The sequence below is a fragment of the Panthera uncia genome, assembly GCF_023721935.1.
Source record: "Panthera uncia isolate 11264 chromosome A3 unlocalized genomic scaffold, Puncia_PCG_1.0 HiC_scaffold_11, whole genome shotgun sequence".
NCBI classification, from domain to species: Eukaryota; Metazoa; Chordata; class Mammalia; order Carnivora; family Felidae; genus Panthera; species Panthera uncia.
This window is the reverse complement of record NW_026057578.1, coordinates 60548943-60576897: the sequence shown is the minus strand read 5'-3', so window position 1 is coordinate 60576897 and position 27955 is coordinate 60548943. Positions and strand designations below refer to the sequence as shown.

At 38.1% G+C, this 27955-nt stretch overlaps 1 protein-coding gene and 1 long non-coding RNA gene across 2 annotated transcripts in view; one reads left to right on the top strand and one right to left on the bottom strand.

Moving 5' to 3' along the window:
* Positions 1 to 27955, bottom strand: part of TMEM131 (transmembrane protein 131) — a 243043-nt gene that overhangs the window by 111076 nt on the left and 104012 nt on the right. Inside the window, exon 4 of the mRNA XM_049651396.1 lies at positions 20966 to 21034. Within this exon, the coding sequence (XP_049507353.1) occupies positions 20966 to 21034 (69 nt within the window). The remainder of the gene's footprint in view (positions 1 to 20965; positions 21035 to 27955) is intronic.
* Positions 20949 to 27955, top strand: part of LOC125936941 (uncharacterized) — a 7882-nt gene continuing 875 nt past the window's right edge. Inside the window, exons 1-4 of the long non-coding RNA XR_007462171.1 lie at positions 20949 to 21036; positions 22771 to 22821; positions 26319 to 26436; positions 27488 to 27688. This is a non-coding gene — a long non-coding RNA (uncharacterized LOC125936941). The remainder of the gene's footprint in view (positions 21037 to 22770; positions 22822 to 26318; positions 26437 to 27487; positions 27689 to 27955) is intronic.

Sequence of the window (27955 nt, the reverse complement as noted above, 5' to 3'; positions counted from 1 at the left end):
CTTCAAAACTCTGTTCTCCAATTCCTTCTTTCCCTGCTTGCCCTGGAACAATCAGAGCTTGCCCTTTCAACCTAGAATAGCAGAGAGGCTTAGAGAGCTAATAAGCTGATAATCAGCTACCCTGGAGCACACCTGCCTCTAACTCCTCTTTGGTAGTCCAAAGACCAAGGGCTATTTGATTACATTTACATCTCCACCCAGATGCTTCTGCCTAAGCACTATCAGATACAGTGGTGGCAAACAGGACAATTAATAGTTTTTACATGTATGTGTGTGTGGAACTGGGTCTTTCTACCTTGGGGATCATCTCCCTTCTTAAATTCACAAGAGACAAAGACCAAGTCTTTCTATTCTGCCCTTCCTCAATATGCACTACAAGACAGGAGCTCTTAAGTTAACTCCATGAGGAGTAGAATTAGAAAACAAACATTAGAAAATGTTGTGATAAACTGTGGTATTCCCAACCTGCTGACTGAACCTGCGAGAGAATTCTACTTCAACATTAGGCTTGGCCATATGATTTTCTTTGGTCAATGAAATGTGAGCAAAAGTGACATGTAACATTAAGTTTTAAAAGTCGTCTTGTATTCTTTTTCCAAGAAATGGCCTATCTCAGGAGTGCTGCTTTTAGCCTACATCCCACTAAGATTTTGGGTTGGTTGTGGTCATAGCATAACCTGGTAAAGGCTGAGTAACACACACCTGAAGTTGGAAAAGTTGAACCAGGAACTAAACAAGCACAGTGTGATATACTTAAGGAGATATGGCAAGATATTAGTAAAATGAAGCAAGAAATCATACAGAAAACAAAAGAAATTATTAGTATAAAAGTACAATGTATAAAGGTAGGTAAAAATCTCTTAGGGGCGCCTGGGTGGCTTGGTTGGTTAAGCGTCTGACTTCGGCTCAGGTCATGATCTCACAGTCCGTGAGTTCGAGCCCCGCGTCGGGCTCTGTGCTGACAGCTCAGAGCCTGGAGCCTGTTTCAGATTCTGTGTCTCCCTCTCTCTCTGCCCCTCCCCTGTTCATGCTCTGTCTCTCTCTGTCTCAAAAATAAATAAATGTTAAAAAAAAAATTAAAAAAAAAATCTCTTAGTGAGTTGGAAGATCGGATTGACAATTTAGCTCACAATTCAGCAAGAAAAAAATACATACTCAGAATATTTTAAAAGACAGAGCTAAAAAAAAAAAAAGGCGAGAAGCAGATATGTAGGGCACACCTAGAAATGGTAATATTTGGAAGGTGGACTATAGGAATATTTAAGGAATATGGACAAAATTAATGGGTAAAACCCAAACTTTTTTTTTTAATGTTTATTTATTTTTGAGAGACAGAGAGAGACACAGCATAAGCAAGGGCTGTTAGCACAGGGGCTGTTAGCACAGAGCCTGACGCAGGACTCGAACCCATGAGCTGTGAGATCATGACATGAGCCGAAGTCGGTGCCCTGGTAAAACCCAAACTTTAAAAAAAGATGAACTAATTCTTGACTGAAAGGGTTCATGAAGTGTCAACAAGGAGAGATAAGGAAACCCTGTATTTAAACAGAGAATAAAATTTAAGGAGTTGCAAGAGTTTTATATATTGTGGATCTAAGTATCTTATGAGATTTTTTTCCAAGTATTTTCTCCCATTGTGTGGACTGTTTTCTCTCTTTCTTTTTTTTTTTTTTACGTTTATTTATTTTTGAGAGACAGACAGAGCCAGAGTGTGAGTGGGGGAGGGACAGAGAGAGAGAGGGAGACAAAGAATCTGAAGCAGGCTCCAGGCTCTGAGCTGTCAGCATGGAGCCCGACGCAGGGCTCAAACCCACGAACTGCGAGAGCATGACCTGAGCCAAATTCGGACGCTTAACTGACTGAGGCACCCAGGTGCCCCAAACTTTCTTGATGGTATCATTTGCATGCAGTACAAAAGTTTTTAATTTTTATGTAATTCAATTTGTATATTTTGTCTTTTATCACTTGTGCTTCTAGGGTCATAGCTAAGAAATCATTGCATAAACCAATGGATAATGGAGATATGTTCATATATTCCAATCTTTTCTTCTAAAGCTTTTATAGTTCAGCTTTATTACATTTACATTTAGCTCTATTATATACTTTGAATTAATTTTTGTGTATGCTCTAAGGCAGGCGTGCAACTTAATTCTTTTGCATGTGGATACCCAGTTGGCCCAGCACCATTTGTTGCAAAGACTGTTCTTTCTCTATTTAATTGTTTTGGCACCCTTGTCAAAATCAATTGGCAATAAATGTAAATTTCTATTTCCGGAACCTAAATTCTTTTCTGTTTACCTATATGTCTATCTTTATGGCAGTGTCACAGTGTCTTGACTACTAAAACTTATAGGTTTCTAATATTGGGCACTAAAAATTCTCCAATGTTTGTCTCCTTTTAAAAGAATGGCTGTTCTGGGGGTGCCTGGGTGGCTCAGTCGGTTAAGCAGCTGACTTCGGCTCAGGTCATGATCTCGCGGTCCGTGAGTTCGAGCCCGGCGTCGGGCTCTGTGCTGACTGCTCAGAGCCTGGAGCCTGTTTCAGATTCTGTGTCTCCCTCTCTCTGACCCTCCCCCATTCATGCTCTGTCTCTCCCTGTCTCAAAAATAAATAAAACGTTAAAAAAAAAAATTAAAAAAAAATGGCTGTTCTGAATCCCTCTGATTTCATGTCCATTTTAAGATCAGCCTGTCCATTTCTACAAAAATGTCATTTGGTATTTTGATGGGAATTTTGTTGAATTCATAGATCAATTTAGGGAGTACTGCCATCTTTATTTGTGTCCTCTGATTTCTGAATATGAAATGGCTTCCATTTATTTATAGTTCTTTAATGTCTTTTGACAATGGTTTGTTGTTTTTAATATATAGGTCTTGCACTACTTTTGCTAAATTTATAGCTAAGTATTTTATTCTTTTTGATTTATTATAAATGAATTGTTTTCTTAATTTTAAATTGCTCATTGCTAGTGTAGAGAAATATAATTTATTTTGTATATTGATCTTATATCCTGTAACCTTGAACTCACTCATTCCAAGTTTTTAAAAGTGGACTGCTTATCATTTTCTATATACAAGAGTATAACATCTGAAAATAGAGATGCTTTTTCCTTTCCAGTCTGGGTGCCTACTGTTTCTTTTTCTTGCATAACTGCCCTGTTCTGGATGTAGGGGGAAAGCTTTCAGTCTTTCACCATTAAACAGATGTTAACTATGTGACTTTCATAGAAGCTCTTTATCAGGCTGAGGAAATTCTCTTCTATTCTTAGTTTTTTGAGTGTTATTATCATGAAAGGATTATTCAAAACCTTTTCTGTGTGTGTTATTTACTGACATACTCACATGTTTCCCATTTATTCTATTAACATGGCATATTACATTAATTGAATTTCAGATGTTAAATTAAACTTGCATTCTTGGAACAAATGCCACTTGGCCATGGTATATAATCTTTTTTAGATATTTTATTACTTTGTGGAGGAATTTTAACACATGGAGTATTGGTCTATAGTTTTCTTATAGTGTCTTTGTGTGATTTTGGTATAAGGGTAATGCAGGCCTAACATACCGAGTTGGGAAATGTTCACTCTTCTATTGTTTGGAAGAGTTTATGATGGACTGGTATTAATTCTTCTTTGAATTTTTTTATAAAATTAATCAATAAGGCTTTCTGTGAGTCAGAGCTTTCATTCTGGGAAGTTTTTTGATTACTAATTCAAACTCTTGTTATAAGTCTATTCAGATTTCCTATTTCTTCTTAGGTCAGTTTTGGAAATTTGTGTCTTTTCAGGAATTTGTCTATTTCAACTAAGTTAATGAACTTGTTAGCATACAGTTGTTCATGGTATTCCTTTATAATCCTTTTTTATTTCTTTTTAAGTTTATTTATTTATTTTGAGAAAGAGAGAGCGCATGAGTGGGAGAGGGGAGAGAGAGAGGGAGAGAGAGAATCCCAAGCAGGCTTTGCACTTGTAGAGTGCATTCTACAAGTGCAGAGACTGACAAGGTGCTTGATCTCATGAACCATGAGATCATGACCTGAGCCAAAATCAAGAGTTGGATGCTTACCCGACTGAGCCACCCAGGTGCCCCAATCCTTTTTTATTTCTGTAAGGTTATATTCTATACAAAGATCACCTCTTTCATTCCTGGTTTTAGTAACTTGAGTCTTTTTCTCTTTATTGCTTAATTTAGCTAAGCGTTTGTCAAATTTGTTGCTCTTTTGAAAGAACCAATTTCTGTTAATTTTCTCTGCTGTTTTTCATTTATTTCATTTATTTCTTCTCTAGTCTTTATTATTTCTTTCTCATTATTTTTTATTTTGCTTTTCTTTTCCTAGTTTCTCAAGGTGGAAGGTTAGATTTCTGACTTGAGATTTTTTTCTTTGCTGATTAAGACATTTATAGCTGTAAGTTTCTTTCTGAGCAATGCTTTTGCTGTACCCCATAAATTCTGGTATATTTTCTTTTCACTTATCTGAAAGCATTTTCTAATTCCTTTCTTGATTTTCTTCTTTGATTCATTATTAAAGAATATGTTGTTTAATATCTCAAGATTCTTTTTTTTTTTATTGCTTGCCAATTTATTTAATTAAAGAATGAAGTTATCAGAGAACATACTTTGTATGACTTCCAGATTTATAGGGGCTTACATTATGGGCTAGCATACAGTTTATCTTGGAGAATGTTCTTTGTGTGTGTGAGCAGTGTAAGTACTTTGTTGTTGAGTGGAATGTTCTATAGATGTCTAATGGCATTGAACTGTTTTCAGGTCTTCTGTTTCTTTTGTTATCTCTTGCTTAGACGGTCTATCCATTATTGAAAGTGGGGTACTAAAGTCTCTATTAGTGCTGAATTGTCTACTTTTCCCTTCAGTTCTGTCAGTTTTGCTTCTTATATTTTGGGTTTCTATTGTTAGTTGAGTCTTGCTTTTTTAATCTGAAAATCTTGGTCTTTTCATTGGTGTGTTTAGACTATTTATATGTATAATTAATGTAATTATTGATATGGTTAAAGTACCATCTTGCTAGTTATTTTCTATTCTATCTCTTCTATAAAACTCTTTTATATGCAGAATTTTCTAGTCTTGGCCCAGTTAAACAGAAATCAATAAGAAAAGATAACTTGATTTTCTATAAATATGTAAATAGATCAGTGCATGTGTAAATAACCCATGGATCAAAGACAAAATCTGAATAAAAATTAAGAACTATCTGGAATGAAAATTAAAACTTAACTTATTAAAAGCTTGCAAAATAAACTTGATTCTGTGCTTAAAGAAAAATTCATGAATTTAAATGTATATATTTGAAAAAAAAAAAAAGCCTAAAATTTAATGAACTAAGCATCCATGTCATGAGAAAAAGAACAGCAAATTAAATCTAAAGAAGATACAAGTAAAAAATGGATAAAAGCAAGTGTGGAAATCAATGTAATAAAACACGTAAAACAGAGATGATCTATGAAGTCAGAAGTTCACCCTTCTTGGGGGTAAAAAACTAGTAAGTTGACAACTACCTGGCAAGACTGAGAAAGAAAAAAGAGATGGCACAAAATATCAGTATGAGCAATGATAAAAGGAGGTATCCCTACAGATACTGCAAACATTAAAACAATTATTAACAACTTTATGTAGTAAATTTAAAAATTATCCTAAAACTACCAAACTCCCAGAAAAAAACACAGCTTACCAAAACTGGTAAAATAAGAAAAAAAAAAAAATGTAAGCATTACAAAAAATAAAACTACTAAAGAAATTAAATTCATAATTTAAAACCTTCCCACAAAGAAAATTCCAGTCCATGGGTACTTAACTGGCAAATTTTACCAAATATTTAAAGGTAATATTCTAATAATTATTTTGTGGAAAAATAAGATGCAGATACAAAATGGGGAATAATGAGGAAGAACTCTATGACTCTGGATCTGAACTGGTAAAATATGAATTAGAATTATCAGTATGGGACATGACTTACATATATTCATTTATATAGTATACGCCTATGTTCCTCTATAGATCTTTTCACAAAAGCCTAGAAGCAATGACATCCAGAGCAATAAGCACACTTTGGTGCCCAGATATGGGTTTGAAATGTCACTTCCCCTAAAAAGAAACCAGGACTTCTCATACTTTTGGCTCATTCCAGGTCTAGGACAATGAAAACAAAGGGAAGTCTAGAATGTCTTGTTGAATCAGAAAGCAAAGAAATGTTCAAAGGTTAATGGAACTTACAAAAAATGATAGAAATCAGCTTAAACAGGCTTCTACTGGGAAAATTTATAAAATTTGGAACAAAAAGAACAGTGAAAGCAAAGGGTTATAACACATTAAATAAAGAAGAGAATATATGAGTCTATAATTGGGATCAACAACCTTTTTCTGTAAAGGGCCAGACAGTAAATATTTTAGACTTTACAGACTATGCAATCTCTGTCATAACACTCAAACTCTGCCAATGTTGTGTAAAAGCAACCATAAAGTGTAAATGAACATGTATGATTATGTTCCAATAAAACTTTTATTTACAAAAATGGGTGGCAAGGGCCATAATTTGCTGACCTTTTGTTTATAGTGACAGTCAAAGGAAAAAGAGAGGATGATACTTTTCACAGAAAAATCTTGGCTCCTAAATGAAAAAAAAACCTGCTAGAATTTGAGGAAAAAAAGAAATCACCATTTTGCAATTATCAATGTAGTAAATGATTTAGGCAAGAGTCAATAATATGATAAGTAGGTAGAACTATTAAAATGAAAGGTTGCTGGAGAACATGTTATTAACCCCACATATTACTTACTAATTACAAAAAGGAAAAGGTACCTTTACAATGTACAGAATCTGGTAGAGAGTACCTTAGGAAGTACTCAAACTCAGCATCATTAACAATTAGAAATATGGACCTTATTGGCCTCCTCATGTTATGTGATGGGAAATATACATTATCTATATAATGTTCTTGACAAAGGTATTTAGCCTGATTCTAATCATGAAGAAATAATGAGGCAAATCCAGTTTGTGGACTATTCTATACATCAACTGATCTGAACTACAAAAAATTCTATCTTATAAATGCAAAAAAGGAGAAAGGTAGTTTAAAGATTAAAGACACCAAACAACCAAATACAATGTGTCATCCTTGATTTGATCCTGGTTGGGGGACTGTATACAATAATGGACATATTTTTGGCGATTAGGGAAAACTGAATATGGTTATGTCTGTCCCTTAGGATTTACATACTAATGAACACAGGGATGAAGTAGCAGGATGTCCACATTTACTTAAAAAAAAAAGTAGTCTCTGTGTGTGTGTGTGTGTTGTGTGTGTGTGTGTGTGTGTGTGTGTGTGTGTAGAAGAAGAGAGACAGTAAATGTGCTAAAGGTTGAATCTTGGTGAATCTAGATAAAGATTATATAGGTATTCACCATATTATTCTTCCAACTTTTCTGAACTTTTAAATTTTTCAAAATTTGGGGAAAACATTAAGACTTTCTGATTCAACAAAGTATGGGACGGGAAAAGTGAACAGGTGACAAGCTGGGAAAAGATATTTATAATATCTAAATATATCTTTAGACTTTAAAGTTATTTCTAGCTTACAAAAGGAATTTCTAACAAGTTAGTAAGAATCCCGAAAGTAAAAAGGTCAAAAGATATGAACAGGCAATTCACAGAAGAGGAAACCCAAAAGGCCAATAAGCATATAAAAAGATGGATACTGTAACTTAATAGCAATCAGAGAAATACAAAATTAATGATGAAGTACCACATTATCCCTATTTAACTAGCAAAAACAGAAAGTTGGCTGATGTTAAGCATTAGTACAAATACAGGGGATGTGGAAATATAGGAAGGCACAGATAAGCACAAAAGCAACCAGGCAACACCTAGACAGTGAAGTGTACTCACACTTTATGACCTATGCATTCCTCTCCTGGCCTTATATTCCAAAGAAATCCTCATGAAAGTCCATAAGTGAACCTGCAAGAGTATTCACCGCAGGGCTGTTTGTGGCGGTAGGGTATTAGAGATAATATGTATAGCCACTGAAGAAGGAGTTATGGGTAAAATGTGGATTCTTTGCTATGGTTAGAAATAAGAGAACAGATGGACATCTAACAAAAATGAAGCTTTAAAAAGGTAAGAAAAAGAAGGAACTATGCAGCCACTATGGAAACAATATGGAGGTTCCTCAAAAGTTAATAACAGAATTACCACATGATCCAGCAATCTTATTTCTTCCCATATCCAAAGGAAATGAAAACAAGATCTCAAAGAGATATCTGCACTCCTATGTTCACTGCAGCATTACTCACAATAGCTAAGGAATGGAAATAATCTAAGTGTCTGTCAATGGATGAATGGATAAAGAAGATATGGTATGCTTATATGCAATGGAATATTATTCAGCCACAAGAAAGGACATCCTGCCACTTGCAACAACATGGATGGACCTTGGGGGCATTATGCTAAATGAAGTTAGACAGAGAAAGACAAACACTGGTGGCTACCAGGGGTAAGGGGGGGGAGTGAAGAGAGAGATGTTGGTCAAAGAGTACAAACCTCTAGTTAGAAGATGAATACGTTCTAGGGTTCTAATGTCCAGTATAGTGATTATAGTTGTTAATACTGTATTATGTACTTGAAAGTTGCTAAAACCTTAAATGTTCTTACCACAAAAGAGAGTGGTAATTATGTGCTGTGACGACAGTGTTAACCTTACCATGTTAATCATTTTGTAATGTGTAAGTATATCAAATCAATATGTTGTGTACCTAAACCTTTACAATGTTATGTTAATTACATCTCAATACAGCCAAAAAAAACAAAACAAAACAACAACAACAACAAAACCCCCCCCCCCAGAATGATCTATATCACAGTATCTGTATACTGAAACATAATTACATAAACTAAAAATATATAATAATATCTGACTGGGTAGCATATGTAAAACTACATATATACTTTATGCATTTTTCTATGTGTATATTTCATGAAAAAAAGTAAACAGCATTATGGTAAAGTAATGAGAATACTATGGAAAGCAATACTACTCTATAATTATTAAGCATCACCATATAAAACTAGAATAAAGCATTTGGAGGGTTTTTTTTTTTTTTTGGTTTAGAGTGATCATCAGTTAAGATGGTTTTGTTACTTGAGGTCAATGAGTTAAAAGGTATTTGCTGAAGGCCTACATGTAAGCCAGCTTTATCATGATGTTGGCTTATTTTTACAGGTGATTCTTATATAACTGTACGATGCTGAATCCTGTTTAGTCAAGAGAGAGCCCATATATTAAATATGATCTCCCAAGAATTCAATTTGAAAAGTACTTTAACAAATGCTACACAAAACAGAATATTAGAGAACTCAGGACAGAAGTATTATAATTAAACATTACAATAAATAAAATCAAAGGTCATTTTATTGTCCAAGTAGAAAGATTAGTTTGTTTCCTTAAGGTTTCTGTTTAACGTCCTCATTAGGGCTTCACTTTTTTTTTTCTCCAAAATCCTTAAAGTCAAAAGTTGGTCAGAATTTCATGTATTGAATCTGACTTTTAATATAGTCACATTATTTCACCTGATTTTCAAATTCCTTATCATCTAAATCAACATCAAAATCAATTTACCACCCCTTTACTCATTTTTTTTGCAGCTTTGTCTATACTTTAATCTTGGATTATTTTAAATGTTGTCATTTTTAAAATTTTATTTTTTGAGAGAGAGAAAGAGTGCAAGTGACAGAGGGGCAGAGGGAGAGGAAGGGAATCTTAAGCAGACTCCACACTCAGTGTGGAACCTGAAGTGGGGCTCAATCTCACGACCGTGAGATCATGACCTGAGCAGAAATCAAGAGTTGGAGGCTTAAATGACTGAGCTACCCAGGCGCCCCTAATCTTAGATTATTTTAAACATTTTGTCTTTTCTACAATGGAATGACAGTCTCTTGTTCCATATTACACAAAAAAGTCAGGTTCATCTAGATAAGGTTTACCAATTTGTAAAGAACTATTCGCTGTCTTTTATAACACTTAACCCATTTTAAAGGTTTTGATTAATGGTTTACACTATGGTTTATTTTACACATCATTTGAGAATTTCTTTATAATGAGACATGAAGTTTTCTTGTTGAGGTTAATGTTTTCTGGTGCCTCTAAGGGCTAAACACCAAGTCATATTTCCCTTCTGAGAGCTCAACACTGCAGATGCTACAAACTCTTGTCACAAGTGGGAAGGATGTAGAAGCAAAAGACTGGTCCAAAATAATTTCATGGCTTACAGTCCAGCCACCATGAGGTCTACAATCTTTCTGTGGCTTAAGAGTCCAACTGTGAGGAAAAAAAAACCAAAGGCAGAACCAGGGCTTAGGTCCTGAGGCAGGGGCAGAGGGGTATCTGCAGGAGGCTTATAACAACACATTTAGGGTTAGGAAGTAGGAAGCTGATCGCCCTCAGAAGCTCTTCAAACTGAGTGGAATTCCTCTCGCTCCCGAGAAAGTCTCGGGAGCTAGACCCCTTAACCAACAGGCTCATCAAGTGCAGGTGGGGGTCACAGGACCATGAAACAGTTAGGGAAATAGGTACAGAGCCAGCTGGGGTCTCAAATTTTGTGTGTGATGCTGCAGGGAGCTGTACAAAGACAACATGGAAGATAAAATTCCTTTTTCTCAAGCTTTATATAGATATGTAAATAGAATAACAGTACACGGAAACAAAAATGTCCTTATATCCTGAAAGTTTACCACTACACTCTTTCACAATTCAAATGTCCTGCAGGGTGACTGGCAACCAGTCATTCACTCCCTATGAATTCGATCTTCCCGTTTTCCCTCCAATGACCTCAGTGTAATCAATCTCAGTTAAGATAAAGAAGACACGGTATAAGACAGACGGGTAATCTGGGGGATCCTTCAAGAAGACGACTGAAGATGGCCTTCTGTAGGAGAGGACTCCGGGGTAAGGAAACAAGCTTGGAGGCATAAGGAGCCTGGCAGGGGGGAGTGGATCAGAATGCTTGATTTGCAATGCTGCTGAGGCTGGTCTTGCCCTTTCTTCCAGGGATCAAAGAGGAAATGACACACCCTACAGAAATGAATCTTTGCTCAGGGGAGAAGGGTCATCTACTCGTGCTGTTCAAAGAAGTTAGTAGTAACAAGAACAGAGGGAACATCTCAGGAAGGGTATCAGTAGGCCACTCTAGTTATGCAGGCTTGGACAGAGTAGGCTTCCTGCAGCTCTGGGCAGTCCACACCACAGGAAGCAGAAGGAGTCCTCCTAGGACAGAACTGCTTACAGACTTCATATTAAAACAGCTTCCCCTGCCCCTCCCTCTCCCTCTCTTCTCTTCCCTTGGAGTTGTGAACAGAATCCATGATAAAATGGGAGACTGAAAAGAGAAGTCACACTAAACCATGAAAAACTCTGGTCAAGTACTAATGCATGCTTACTTGTAAATAAATAAGCAGCACAATTAGTTTTCTGCTACACAACAAATTACCACAAACTTAGAGGCTTAAAATGACACCCATTTATTATCTTATAGGTCTGTAAATCAGAAGTCCAGGCCCAGCATGACTGCTTGATCTGCTCAGGGTCTCACTCACACATCTTCCAGGCTCATTCAGGTTATTGGCGATATTTAGGTTGCTCCCAGTCTCTTGCCATATGGCCCTCTCCATTTCCAAAACCGGCACAACAAACTCCCTTACATCAACACCTCTCTTGAAATCACTGCCATTTCTGTCTATGACTCTTACAGCCAAATGTGGAGGGCTCATGACATCATCTCAGCCTCACAGATTATTTCCCTGTTTTAAAGGCCAACTGATTTGGGATCTTAATTACATTTCCAAAATCCTTCACAGCAACATCTAGATTCATGTTTGACTGGGAGAAGGTGTGTGTGTGCACCCTGGAGGCCAGGAATTTGGGAGGCCATCTTAGAATTCTGCCCGTCATAAACAGCATGCGAGACACTTGGCTAGACAGGTGAGATTTAAATTTTTTTTTTTTAACGTTTATTCATTTTTGAGAGACAGAGAGAGACAGAGCATGAGCGGGGGAGGGGCAGAAAGAGAAAGAGAGACAGAATCCGAAGCAGGCTTTAGGCTGAGCTGTCAGCACAGAGCCCGACATGAGGCTCAAATTCACGAGCCATGAGATCATGACCTGACCCAAAGTCAGATGTTTAACCGACTGAACCACCTGGGCGCTCCTAGACAGTAAGATTTTAAAATTAAAAAAAGATTTCCAAATGCTTACAGTGCCAGTTCTGTTTGTTTCCATTGTCACCTACTCCAAAGACCAAAGGAGGGCCAAAGAGGACAGTGTGAATTATTTATAGATAAACCAAGTGGAATCAAATACACAGCTGTTCTCTGTGCTGTCTGTGCAGAGCTACTGACTGTCCATATTTCAGAAGAGTCTGAGGCACAAAAGAATTAGGAAGAAGAAGTTATGAACTAGAGACTGGCTTGAAAAGTAAGCTGCAATTTTGTGGTCAATGGCAAGTTTCCCATGCCACAGAAAGACAACGCAATGCCAGGAAACAGCTGAAGAAATGGCTGAGCAAGTGCCCTCAGACAAACCTTATGAATGACAGTGACACAGCACTCTACCAAACACAACTTTTGGCAGGAAACTGGGTCAAATCAATATGCAGTACTCTGTACCACTCAATTACCACAAAATCTGAACATCTTCTTAAGCACATTTTAGATTGAGGGCTGAGGGGGCTGTTGGTGGAATAGTTAGAAACTTGAAAAGCTAAAAGGCACCAAACATCTCTTTAGAAGAGAACCTACCTGATTTTACTGGACTATGAAAAAGTGACTGGAAGAAACACCTTTCAAGAACTGAATTTAACTTGAAAATAAAGACCTCCATTTTAAGCAACAGTTTCCATTTTTCTTCAAGCCATTAGGTCTCCATTTTAAGCTTTAGATTTGAAATCAAGATTTTCTGTACTTAATAATTACATAAACCAAAGAACTCAGCAAACCAAGTTTCCACCCAAAGCATCTTTCTGCACTCTGCAAGAAATGTTTGAAAAAAGTTGTTGTTATGGAAACAGAAAAATATTTAACAGCACTGGCATAAATAACTGAGGGGGGTGCAGAGGGATGCGGGGAGGTGGCCATGCCCAGACTGTTCCAACTAACTGTTAATAGAGAGATGGGGGGAAGGAAGGGGTGAGGGGAAAAGAGGTAGAATTACAGAATCAATTGAAATGTAATAGATGAAAACAAAGAAAGCCTATTTTTGAAGAAAGTTAACATGATTTACTACGAAAGAAGCTCTAGAGGGCAGTAGGAATGAGCAAAGTAGTGAGAGGAGTCAGTTACAGGGGGGTCTAGAAAGCAGCCAGGGTACTAGAGTGGCATCCTTGCTAAGAGGCCTGAAACTCTCCTGGAAGCCCTGGATGACCATCAGATACAACTTGGAATGGTAAATTCTATCCAATTGAAAGTTGTTCCAGATACTGCAAAGGGTGTTTTAAAACCGATTTACCAAAAATGACCACAAGCAATGGAAATAGGTCACAGAAAACATACAAGGCAAAACTTCAGTGTGTGAGTCAAGGTAGTAAGCAATGATAACTACTTACACTTTTTGGAAAAATACTGTAAAGTGTTCTGTTAAGGATATTCTTCTCAAGTCCTTAAATTATTGCTATACATATCAAGACAATGAAACATTTCCAGCATGGGCATTAAGTCAGTACACTGCTGGATCAAGTAGAAAAGGTGTAACAAATATTCATTGTAGTCTGACAAAATCACTTGAGAATGTAAAATTAAGTTAACTGAAATCAAGAAATCAATAGGCAATCTTGCTGGACTTAATTTACTGAAGGGGCACCTGGGTGGCTCAGTCGGTTAAGCATCAGACTTCAGCTCAGGTCATGATCTCATGGTTCGTGGGTTCGAGCCCCATGTCAGGCTCTGTGCTGACAGCTCAGAGCCTGGAGTCTGCCTCAGATTCTGCGTCTCCCTCTCTCTCTGCCCCTCCCTGGCTCGTGCTCTGTCTTTGTCTCTCTCTCAAAAATAGACATTAAAAAAATTTTTTTAAAATAAGATAATGTACCATATGTAAGTGTTAAGTGTGGTGCACCTGGGTGGCTCATTGGGTTGAGCGTCCAACTCTTGGTTTTGGCTCAGATTATGATCCCAGGGCCGTGGGATCAAGCCTTGTGTTGGGTTCTGTACTGAGCGTGGAGCCTGCTTTGGATTCTCTCTCTCTCTCTCTCTCTCTCTCTCTCTCTCCTTTGCCCCTCTCTCCCACTCATGTTCTCTTTCTAAAATAAAATTTTTCAGAAGTGTTGAGTGTGTAACATGTACCAGAGACACAAAAATAAATAGGTAAATTATCTTCACAGCCTGGTCTAGCAGGGAAACAGACATCTAAACAGACAATTAGAGCAAAACCCAGCACACTGACATAAGTCAGTAGATGTCATGAGTAATGAAGACTCTAATTTCATTTCTGATGTTTGATTACATCCCACACCTGGGCAAGCAGATAAGAAAGCCAGTTTTCTCTCTCTCTCTCTTTCTCTCTCTCGGATCTAGTGAGAAGTTCAAACTTTGCAAGTTTGCCCCAGCCTCACCAACTCCTTCCTGCCAATAAAAGCCAAGCTAGTCTCCTTTCTCTGCACTCTAAAGGGCATTTTTCAGACTTGCTGGGGAGCCCACCCTGCATGCTTCATTCTGTGAATATAATAAACTTGGTGTGTGTGCATGTGACATTATCAGTCTTGACAGCTGACCCAAACTTTGGGTCAGGATCCACCCCACCTCTGTGAGGTGAACACAACACCATGGAAGCAGACAGAAGGCACTTTCGACCTCTTCTAGGCAGGCTGGGGAAGGCTTGCTGTACAGAGAAGAGGAGTACTCTACAGTACTAAAGGTCATTAGGGATTCAACAGGCCAAGGAGGTTGTAGTGGACTCCAACTGGAGTATCTGCCCATTGTATGATTTCTCTGCACTGGGTGAAACCCTTATAAACATAGGGACAACACCTGGAAGGCATGTTCACTATCAAATACTCTCCTTGTTTGTCTGGTGGGGTTCATACATGATCTAACCATAGGTGATCAGTGTGCTACTCTTGAGATTTTTCAAACTAAGGGAAAAGAAGCTATGAATGTGGTGATAGAGGGAGGCTACAGAATATAGGTCTGAAGAGCAGTCAGTGGATTTGTTTTCATCGTCATAGGAAAAAGATATTGGCAGTGGGAGAGAATAAGCCAATACAGAGTGGGGCAGAGATACAAGACTGAGAGAAGACCTCTGGCGGTGTGATAACATGGATCCTGTTGTCTCTGGGTCATAGCTGTATCTCTGACCTTTCTGCAGATATATTACAGTCCTCAGTATTCCTTCCAATATATGTTCATTTTTGCCTCTGTAGTTTCAGTCAGATTTCTATTACTTAGAACCAAACAACTACAGCACTAACCAAAACAGAGGGATTAAAGGCACCCGGTAACTACTGTTAATTTTCTTACAAGTAATACTACTATAGGTATGTAGCATGTTCTTATATACGGAAATGTGTGCTCAAGAGTATTGGAGTAAAATGGCATTATGTCCACTACTCTCAAATGATTTAAAATGGGCAAAAATACGAAGTAAATATGGCAAAAATATTTATTTTTGAATTTAGGTTAAGGGCACATTTATTACCTGTCCTTTCTCCTTTTTTTTTTTTTTTATTATATGAAAGTGTCCACAGAATTCTTTTTACAGGGGAGACTCAAAGTATGTACAACATGCCTGAGCTTGGAAAGCCCAGTTACTTCAGGAAATGGTAAGTAGTGCTCCACAGGGGTGGTTTAGGGTGGGGTCGTACAGGAGAAACGTAAAGGACAGATTTTATATTGAGAAATTCAGTATTTATCCTAAAGACATCAGGAACCATCAAAGGATTTTTTGTGGGAAAGCATACAGGAAATGACATGGTTAGATTTGGATAGTAAAAAGATTTCTCTGTTGATAGTATAGATCATAAATTGGAAAAAGGCAGGCATGTGGTAAGAGTCTAGATAAGAAATGATGAGAGGGCCTGAATTAAGAGGAGAAAGGTGAGAAATCAAGATTAGAGAAAAGCAGATATGAACAATTGATAGAATTCTGGTAATGGATTTTGGGGGGGGGAGGGAAGGGATGGAGTGCTTTGAGGTAAAGGAAAGAATCCAGAAAGCATCAGGATTTCTGGCTTTGGTGACTAACTGGTACCATTCACAGAGATTGGAAATACAGAAAAGCAGGACACACTGAGTTTAAGGTGTTGTTGCAAACACAAGGGAAGTGGTAGGGGGAGAGGGGCGAGACACAGATTGGGAAACCATAGGCATATGCCAAGGGCATGGAAGAGATCACCCCGTAAAAAACGTGGAGTTGGCTAAAAGGGGCTGAGGAAAGAGAAGCAGCTATAGTTAGGGGACAGACAGGGAACAGAACCCTGAAAGAGACTACAAAAAAAGAGCTTTAGACACAGGAGAAAAACACAGAGTGAGTTCACAAGGATAGAGGCCGACAAAGATCTGAGAAGGAGGAAGAAGTCAGCGGTGCCACGTACTCTACAAGAGATCAAGAAAGACAAGATTAGTGTTATCCAACAAGAAGACCTAAAGTAGGGCAGTTCCAGGGTCGATTAATTCAACACTATAATCAAGGATGCAAGTTCTTTCCACTTTTCCACTTTCAGACAAATTTTTCTGGCTCTATCCTTAGACTAGCACCCCTAATTGCAACATCGTTCCCACAGTACCCCAGGTATTGCCTGCAGACAATATTCAGCATGGAAGAGAGGTATTTCTTTCTTAAGTCTCTTTTTTAGAGTGGAAAAAAAAAATCTGTTCCCTGAAATCCTTTAGTAACAATCAGTTACTTCCTAACCCACTGAAAATTTACTTTCTGCAGTGAAAACGCACAACTTCATTCTCTTTGTACTAAAACTACTTTCAAGTTTCATAAAAAGAAACTTAGCTCTAAACTGCTGGGCAAATTCTTCCAGTCACATTATCTGCAATCTTGTAGGGTCAAAATTCAAAATTTAGTAACCTCTTTGTTTACATCCATGTGGTGGCTTTGTGGTCTATGAACTGGAGTGGGCTGAACTATAGTCCCCAGAATTCCCTCATACATTTCTGCGTAGGGTGGGTTCCACGTGATGCTCTCTCCTGAGAGCTGGAACATGGAAGGGAGGCAGCCGCCATTTTGTAGCATACATATACCTTCTCCCAGTTATTCACTCAAACACCAATGTAGGCGCTGCTGGGAAGGGACTCTGCAGAGATAATTCAAGTCCCTAAGCAGCTGACTTCAAATTAATTAAAAGAGAGATTATGTAGACCTCTTTTAACTAGTTGGAAGCCCTTTCAAAGAGAAGTTAGGCCTTACCTAAGAGACTCCAAATAACAGATGGATCTGCAATTGTTCTGCTTCCTCAGCATCTTCCCTGAGAACCTGCCTGTGGATATCAAGCTTTAAGTTCCTGCCCCTGGGGTTCCAGACTACTCATGATCTTCCATTCCTGACTGCTTGCCCCTGTACACTTTGGGCTTAACCAGTTACCACACTGTATAAACCAATTCCTCATAAAAACTCCACACATATATATACTCACACAGTCATATAAAAACTCTGACTGAACCCTAATATACATGTGTTCACATCTGCCCCCAACTCTTACTTCTACAGATCCACTTCTACCTTTGTGAGAAAAAACAAACTCCATTCAGTGCTCTCAGACTGGACAAAGAGAAGTTTAAAATGGTAGAATGGCTTTTTTTTTTTTTTTCCTTTCCACTATTGTGGGAGTAGCATGTAAATTTGCTGGCTTAGGGAATAGTCTAGTATACCTACTATATTCATTTCCTGTGCTATACCTAGGACCTCATGCTAGGCTTCATATAATTTTCTTCACTGTATTGCCTGAGCCTTGCTTGCACTGGAGTTCACCTGTCCACTCACACACTTTCAATAAACTTCCACACTTTCTCTCAGCTCATGAGATTTCAGTTCCAGGCTCTTAAGGAAATCCCATCTATTTCCTCTCTAGTCACACATTAATTCACTTATTCTTACCAGTTCTCTTTGTGCATGACACCAAATTATTCTCTAGCCTAAATATTAATTGAAAACCTTTATATTCTGCATATCATTTCATCTTACAACTCCATTCTTAGGACTTTCTCCTGAGGATATAGTCATGCTGTATTTAAATCATTAGCTTCAGCACTGGTAAGAATTAAACTTAAAACAATATAAAAAAAAATGAATTTAACAGATCTATCCTTACAACTTAATGTCCTTTAATACCATAAAATAAAGTAACAGATAATTCAATGGAATAAAGAAGAAAATACACTGTATTATGTTTAGAAAGCAGGTTATAAAACAGTCTGTGTTCAGAAAATATGGTTATGTTTTTTGTCACTCGATAAATAAATATAGAGGTATGGAAAAAGGACTTGAGCTATAAAAGTTCAATGTTAATGTTTCTGAGGGGCTGAACTGTTGGTAATTTTTTATTTTCTTCTTTCCCTTGGTAAGTATCTTCTAAGTTTACTACAGTGGACGTGCACTGCTAGCATAATAAGCAAAATCCCAGTAAGTTCTGTGGTGGTGATTTAATAATCTGTGGCCTAGAACAGGAATTCCTCACTAGCTCTGAAGGATCTGGTATGGACCTTGAGAGGGATGTCTAGAAAATCCCTGAACCTGTGTGCAAGATGCCATTTGTATACAACTGTGTGTCTTTGTGTGAGTTTGGAGAGAGAAAGGAAGAGGTTCACAGCTTTCATCTAGTCCTCAAAAGATCCCATGGTCAAAAAAAGGTTAAAATCACTAGTCCAGAATCCTGTGTGACATTATCTCAATTTCTCCTATTTCAGGGATGGGGCATTATTTAAAGGATCCAGGGAGAGAGAATTTGGAACAGGAATTCCTAATTTCTATTTAGGCATTTTGTACAGCTGAAAATGTCTTTATCTCAAGTGATGTATACAATTTATAAAACTCTCTAAAAAAACAAATTATATAAAGTGAAAAGGGCTGGATATAACTTTTGACAAGATCTCTCCAGAATAGTTACTGTTAAGCTTTCCAAGTAAGAATACCTGGTGCTTGAGACTAATAGTTTCAGTGTTGTAGGTTGACCTCCTCTCCCTGCCCTCATGCATCACTATAAATACTGCTCATGCCTTAATATCAGAATGTTTCTTCATTAGTCTCTGTTCTGGTCCACTCTAGGATGAGAGAACATACTTAAAGAGAATTTTACTGTAGAGATAAAACTCACTGTTAGAAAATAATGAACTCTTTTATGAAGATCAAAGTATGTGCCATATTTCTTTAAATCTCTTACATCTGACAGAAGGAGACTGTGGGTGACACATTACTATGAATGGATTAAGGCTCTACTTTATGTTCCTTGCAATCTCGACATTGTACCTAAACTGTTTTTATAAGAAATGATAGTGATGTGTTTCCTATCTAAACACTATGGTCCTTTCTTTGTTTAAATGTTTATTATTTATTTTGAAAGAGAGAGAGAGAGAGAGAGAGAGAGAGAGAGACAGAGAGAGGCAGGCAGAGAGGGAAGGAGTGAGAGAATCCCAAGCAGGCTCTGTGCTGTCAGTGCAGAGCCTGATGTGGGCTCTATCTCACAAACTGTGAGATCTTGACCTAAGCAGAAATCAAGAGTTGGGCGTTGAACCAACTGAGCCACCCAGGCATCCCAGAACATTATGGTCTTTAAATCTAACACCCAGAAGTCAAATTTTTTTTTTTCTAAGTAGGCTCCATACCCAGTGTGGAGCCCAATATGGGGCTTGAACTCATGATCCTGAAATCAAGACCTGAGCTGAGATCAAGAGTCAGATGCTTAAACTGAGCCACCCAGACACCCCAGAAGTCAATTTTGCTTACATAATGACTATTCCAAAATATTGATTCCATCTAGAAATGCCCAAAGAATCACACGAACTTTTCTGAGCACTCCCACCACCCAAATCCATGATCTGTGTCAGAATATAATCTCCTTAGAAGATGGCGGCTGCTGTCAGATATCTTACTATTAATGCTAACTACTCTAACATGGTTCTACACAAATATAATTAGTGTATTTGATTATTCCAGGTTTGAGATTGGAAATAAATTATTCAAACCTAATGTGTTTACTATAATAAAAAATGACTAATTACAGTTTTGACAACACTAAAGAAAATTACAAATTTCATTAACTGAATCAAAAGAGATCTACATACAGTTTCTCTATCACTTACCTTTCAAATTCTTTTTTTCTCCTAACTTACCAGAGTGTCATTACTCTAGCAGTTATATCACTAAGATATTCTCTTTGTCTACTTGCTAAATTAGGTTGGAACCAAATACAGATGAAGACTTGTCTTCTCCTCAGTGTATCTGAGATGTGCAAAACCTGATACGCAGAGGTAGAAGGGAAGCCAGAAATCTGGTTTGAGGAAGCAATTCTGTGGTTGAATTACAACTCTCTGCAGGATTTTCTTTTGTTTGTCTTTTTGGGTTACTGATAATATTTATTTGGTGATATATAGAAGTTTGCACTTTAAAAGCACATGCAAACAAATAAATACTGTATCTTTCTATATCCACATGGAAAACTTAAATAATAAAAGTGGAGATAAAGTGCTAATCAGAAAAGTAACCTAAAAGTTTCATGCAGCTCCTGAATATAAGATCCTTTGAACCAGGGACTCTATAGGTAGTTATCTTTCAAACTTCAGAAGTTAATACTCATAATAGATACTTGCTTCCCATTTTCAAACCATATTCAACAACACGGTTTCCTTGATGACTTGAGAATGTAACTTTCTCATAGAGACAACATGGGTGAAAAGCAAGACAAATGCATGCATAAAATACAAATAATAGTTTAATGAGAAACTATGGCCTGAAAATTTTAAACTTACTGTTCATGGAAATCCAGCATTGGTGGCTCAAATCGTATAGGTCTGCAATTACCCCGGTACAGAGATATACTGTAAGTAAAAAGAAAACAGCGTAAGAAATAATTCTTTAAAATATATATCCCCAAACTGAAGTCAGACACTTGAATTCTGTCACAAGAAAGAATACTTTCTAAGTAAGAATACTCGGTGTTTGAGCCTAACAATTTTGGTGTTGTATGCCGACCTCCTCTCCCTGCCCTCAGGTGTCGCCATAAATACTGCTCGTGCCCTAATAATCTCAGAATGGTTCATTAGTCTCCATTCTGGTCCACTCTAGGATGAGAGAACATACTCAAAGACAATTTTACTGTAGAGAGAAAACTCACTGTTAGTTAGAAAATAATGAACTCTTTTATGAAGATCAAAATACATGCCATGTTTCCTTAAATCTCTTATATTTGATGGAAGGAGACTGTCATCTTTAGGAAAAATGGAGTCTAATGTCCTATCAGGATTGTGCATTACTTTTCTTATTAGATGAAATCAAGAAATGTACATTTTAAAAAATGAAGAAAAGGGAGTATTTTTCCTATTCAAAGGTATGTGAAAGCAGAAAATGCTCAAGTAGATTCAATGTTGAAATTTATTTGGTTGATATAGTTGACACCAACATATCTAAATATGTTCACTTGTATTTTTTGATACATGCACAATGAACAATAAATAGTCAACACAACTACACATCCTTGGCAGACAATACAGTATACAGACAAAAACCACAATCACACTGTAACAAGAGTGTCAAAGGAACTAAACAAAAATGAATTTGGGGACAAAGTTTTAGGAACTGAAATAGCTTTTTCATTTGAGAGTTTGGAACACATTGATCTATAACATCTTAGCCTAAATATATGAATATCATTTCTAACTATCCCACTTGATACTAGAACTTGTCACCAAAACAGATTTCTGAACAGCAAACCTCCTAAACATCACCATGACACGCCCTAACAATGATGCAATATAGAAATGACCGGGAGGATGTGGGGATGTCCACATGCCTCTAGTCATCTGTTTAAGCACAGAGAAAGTAAAAAATTCAGGAAGCCACTAACATTTCTAAATATTGAATGCTTATCTTTCTGTTGTATTTTAAGAAATGATGTTAGAGCAAAACCATTTTGTAAGACTTTATTTCCATTACCATAATTCACAAGAACACAAGCTTCAAATGATACATTAGAAATATATTAGAAATAGACAAGGACATTGAGAATATGTTGCAAATTTAGCTTTAACTCAACTCTGCAAAGATTACATAGTCTGAGTAGTAGAATCAATGTGCTAAAAGTAATGTCTAAGAGTTTTTAGCTTGATAATCCCTCTACATATGCTGAACAGAAAAGATGAAAAACACAAATAAGGAGGAAAACAGCAAATTTAAGATTCTACTTTACAAAAAATCTAAGATCCTACTTTGCAAAAATCTAAAGACACTGGAACAAAGAAGGCACAAGTGCCCCCAAGACAGGAGCCACTTGCAGTGAGAGGTAAAGAATCTACTCTCTTTTGATTTCTGCTCTCCTTAGGCATGATATAACAAGGATACTCTCTGGCACCTTTAAATCAAGGGATGCCGACTAGCTCATCAGTTTCAAGGGTGTGAAACTCAAACATACAAAATCTTAATCCAATCAAGGGGGAAAAGTATAATGCATGAAGCATATGTATATGTCATTAATTTATATATATAAACATTGACTGTATTAGATGCTAGAAATATAAAGAAGATTAAAATACAGTTGTTTTTTTTTTCTCTCTCACAGAAATGAGAATCTATTCCCCAAGTTGCAAATGGAAGCATCTAAAGTGGTCAGGTGAGATCAAAAACAAAAACAAAAAACATGCACACCCCCACTGACTCAACACAAAGGTAGTGAATGCTTGGGGCTGTCTAGTGGCCAGTGCTATGGGAACAAGGCAAAGAGCCTGCTCTCATTGCACTAACATCCCAGTAGGGGAGACAAAAGTAGAACCTACAAGGTAATGATGGGACATACAAAGAGGCAGACCAAACACGGTAGGAACAGAGAAGCCTTCTGTGAGGAGGGGTGCTGCAGCCAAGACCTGAGTGGTGGAGATCCGGGGGAAGAAAGGAGACATACCTTGGCATGTTGAAGAACAGAGGGCCGAAGTGGCCAGAGTGACGGGAAGGAGGGGGTGGAAGTAGGAGCTGAGATCAGAGAAGTACAAAGGCCACGTCTCCTTTCAGGAGCCTGCATTTTATTCTAAGTGTAACAAAAAGCCTCTGTAGTGTTTTCAGCAAGGGAGTGATGTGATCTGACACATCTGACAAGGTTAATTCTAGATGCTGTATGCTGTAGGAGCCCCAGAGTGACAGCAAGGGAGTCTCGCAGTAGTCCAGACAAGAGGGGATGATGGTAGCAGTGGTCTGTGGGAGTGCGAGGCAGTGTGGCGAGAAGTGGCTCTTTTCTGAATGTATTTGGAAGGTAAAGGCAATAGGTCATGCTGATGGATTGGTTTTGGAACGTGAGAGAAAGGAGAGAAATCAAGAATGACTTAATTCTAAAATTTTGGCCTGAGAAACCAGATATGTAGTCATGACATAGGAGGTGTGGGTAAGAAGTGAGGAAGGATAGACAGTTTAGATGTTCAAGAGTACTTATGGCTTTAGACATTTAAATTTGAGATGTCTTATCTAAATGAGATGTTAAGTAGGCTGCTGGATATATATGGTTATTACTTTCCATAAAAAAGTTACTGACTTAAAAAAAAAGTTAATGACTTTTTTTTACATTTTTATTTTTTAAAGTTACTGATTTTTGTGTACTGATCTCATACCCAAGTCACTTTGGCAAGTTGATTCTAATAGTTTGTCTATAGATTCCCTTAGATTTTCCTGTCACTACCTGTGCTGCCAAAATGATCACTATCTTTGATTACCTCTGTAGACAAATCATCTGCAAGCAATGGCAATTCTATTTCTTCCTTTTAAATCCTTAGAACTTGTTTCCATTTTTTAAAAATTTATTAAAAAAATTTTTTTAATGTTTTATTGTTTGAGAGACAGAGAGAGACAGGGCGCAAGTGAGGGAGGGACTGAGAAAGAGGAAGACCCAGAATCCGAAGCAGGCTCTAGGCTCTGAGCTGTCAGCACAGAGCCTGACGCAAGGCTTGAACCCACAAATGTGAGATCATGACCTGAGCCGAAGTCAGATGTTTATCTGACTGAGCCAGCCGGGTGCCCCTTGTTTTCATTTTTTATGCTTTGAGTGGGCTAAGACCTCCCCAAAAGTGCTCCACAGAAGTGGTGTCTGACATTTGTTATTTACAGATTTCTCACAAAATATGAGAGGGGAAAAATACATAAAGATGATTCCCTCATAAACAAACATGTATTTTCAAAACAACAGCAGATTTATGTCTAAGAAACAGTTTAATATTTGAGTGGGTACAACACAAGTTGTCACAGGTATAATCTTATTTAAAAAAACCCCCAAAATTCAATGACATAGCTGTCATGTATCCACAGCTGACGGAAATGTTTGCTACTATGCTTATTTCAAAAAATTTCTTTTAGGGGCGCCTGGGTGGCTCAGTCGGTTGAGTGTCTGACTTCGGCTCAGGTCATGATCTCGCAGTCTGTGAGTCTGAGCCCCGCGTCGGGCTCTGTGCTGACAGCTCAGAGCCTGGAGCCTGCTTCCGATTCTGTGTCTCCTCTCTCTCTGCCCCTCCCCTGCTCATGCTCTGTCTCTATCTGTCAAAAAAATAAAAAAATAATAAAAAATTTTTTAATGTTTATTTATTTTTGAGACAGGGAGACAGAGTGCGAGTGGGGGAGGGGCAGAGAGAGAGGGAGATACAGAATCTGAAACAGGCTCCAGGCTCTGAGCTGTCAGCACAGAGCGCAATGTGGGGCTCGAACCCACAAACCATGAGATCATGACCTGAGCCGGAGTTGGACGCTTAACCAAGCCACCCAGGCACCCCACTACTACGCTTTTTTTAAAAGGGCATGACATTGTTTAGCGTTTTATTAACAGAAAGCAAATGTTTGCAAGTCTTTAATGTTGAAAAATAAACTGGGGCAAAGGCAATGTAAAAAATGGTATTCTTTGCCAATTTCAAAGAAACAGACTGAGACATAATAGCATATTGGATGATTTTATGCTTCCTACAGTGATTGTATTTGTTCTCAAAGTCTCAAATATTTTTATTCCTTTTATTATTTATGTGGGGATAAGGAGATGCATAAGGACTATTTTCTGACTTCAAGCAAGGGAACAACTGAGAAGATACAAAAAAATCTTTCTTGTGAGACATGGTCTATGTTGCTTGGTGGACTGTGAGGTCCAAGTTAAGCAGGTAGCTCCCAAATGAAGCAAATAAAGCCTTCTTGGAGCTTTGGGAATTTGTTTAAACCAGGAAATTTAAAATGTTTTCCTAAAGGCAATTAGTACCTAAACAAAAGGTACTCTTTGGCCCAGTACTTCTTAAAGAATGCTCTGTGGTCTACCTGTATCTTTCTTAATCATCTAGAACGCTTGTAGAAATGCAGATTCCAGAGCCCCACCTCCAGAATGTGATTCCTTAAGTCTAGAAAAAACCCAGAAACCAGTTATATTCTCACATTTGGTTACTACTCTTTTGCATCTTGATCCACAATAAGTACTGCAAGCAGAAATAAGAGGGGAAAAGTACCTTAACATATAAAATTTTCAAAGTCATCAACAGTTTAAAATAGTTTCAAATATGATTCTTTTTTTTTTAAATTTTTTTTTTAATGTTTATTTATTTTTGAGACAGAGAGAGACAGAGCATGAATGGGGGAGGGGCAGAGAGAGAGGGAGACACAGTATCGGAAGCAGGCTCCAGGCTCTGAGCCATCAGCCCAGAGCCCGACGCGGGGCTCGAACTCACGAACCGTGAGATCGTGACCTGAGCCGAAGTCGGACGCTCAACCGACTGAGCCACCCAGGCGCCCCTCAAATATGATTCTTATTAGAGACAGCTGAAAAACAGTGACTTAAAATAAATCACATAATTATAAATTTTAGCTTAAATTTTCATTTCTCTAAAGACTAATAATGTTGAATATCATTTCATTTATTTATTGTTCAATTAGATATCTTCCTTTGTAAAGTGTCTATTCAAAGTTTTTTAACAGGGGTGTTTGTCTTACTGAGTTATAAGAGGTCTTCACCTATTCTAGATAACATGCCCTTTGTCAAATATGTGTACTGTGAATATCTTTTCCCTGTTCCTCCTTTTCTTATTATAAATGTTGTCTTTTGGGGAGTGATGTCACTGAGACAGTGACTCAAGTTGTTGCTAACTGTAGCACCCTTCACAGGAAGACCAACCTGCAACTATCCATGGACATGGCACTTATTGTGAAAATCCCAGAACACAGCAGTGAGGATGAAGAACCCTCCTGGACCACAGAGACTGAAAAGGACTACATTAGAAAGGTAAGAGGAATGGCTACACTCTGACCACATCACCTCTCCAAGGCAGGGACAGAACCACACTAAGAGAGTACCCTGGGCCTACAGTTTTTCCAGTGGGAAAGATATAGACCAAGGTGGATGTCCAGCTTCCTCAGTGTTATGGGTTGCTTCCCAGAAGGCCCACTTGGGTCTTGTCACAAGGGGACCACTGGGGGAATCTGCAGGAGTGAACCTGTGGGTCTTGACCACTGGAGATCAGATTGGGATGCAAGGGAGGGAAGGATGTACAGCAACCAGTGCTTGGATCTTGACAGACCACACTCCTCCTAGCAATGACACCCAAGTGGAGATCCTAGGCAGTGGCTATGCCCAACTGCAAAGTCAAGCCACCGGCCCGTCTGGCCAGGGAGCTTGGTGGACAATTCCACATGATTTAGATCCCTACCCAATGAGCCACACCTGCCACAAGCCTGTTCTATAGCCCAACCTGGGCTGGGAAGCAAATTAAAAGATCTGTTTAGGGTTGAATATAACTTCCACCCCACGCAACCAGGAAACCTAACCAGAACATCTGGGAAGCTGCATAGCTTAACCTGTAGCCCTGCTTAAAAGGACAATTGAGCAGAGAACCCAGCCAGTGGCTTAGCTCATGTGCAGAGCTGAAGTGGTGGCCCCATCTGGCCAGAGAGCTTGGTGGGCAGCTTGCTAGATTCAGGTCCCCAGCCATCAAGTCATAATGGCTAGGGAGCCTGTTTTAGGGCCCCATACAGGCAGGGAAACAAATTCATAGTCCTGCCTAACTGCTGAGTATAGCACCCAGTCCTGCCCAACCAAGAAACATGGGCAGAGAATCCAAGCACTGTGGAGGCCATGTTCTAGCTGTGCATGGACAGGGAACTAAGTCAGCAGTCCTATCTAACCATTCCCAGCCAGTGCCCCTGCTGACATCAGAGCTCAGTAAGCATCCTTGGCCAAATAGCGACCTGGATAGTGAATCCCACTTGTTCAAGACACTTTCAGCTGACTCATTAAGAACCCCAAGTTAAGCTGACTAAAGAACTGTCTCTGTAAGAACACACAGGTAACTAAACAGAATTAGAAAAAAAATGCCTGAATGAAATGAGAAGTTCAACAAAGAAACAAACTATAAAAAAACAACAACAACCAAACAGAAATCCTAAAGATAAAGAATATAATAATTGGACTGAAGAATTCAACAGAGAGCTTCAGCAACAGATCTGACCATCAGAAGAAAGAATCAATGAACTGAAAGGTAATTTTGAATTATCCAAGAAGAGGAGCAAAAAGAAAACAGAATGGGGGGGCACCTGGGTGGCTCAGTAAGGTGAGTGTCTGACACTTGGTTTCAGCTCAGGTCATATGATATATGTGTTAATCAACTGTTTATGTTATCAATAAGCCTTCTGGTCAACATTAGGCTATCTGTAGTTACGTTTTTGGAAAGTCAAAAATTATAAGTGGATTCTCAACTGGACAGGGGGTTGGTGCTCCTAATTCCCACATGGTTTTCAGTGTACGG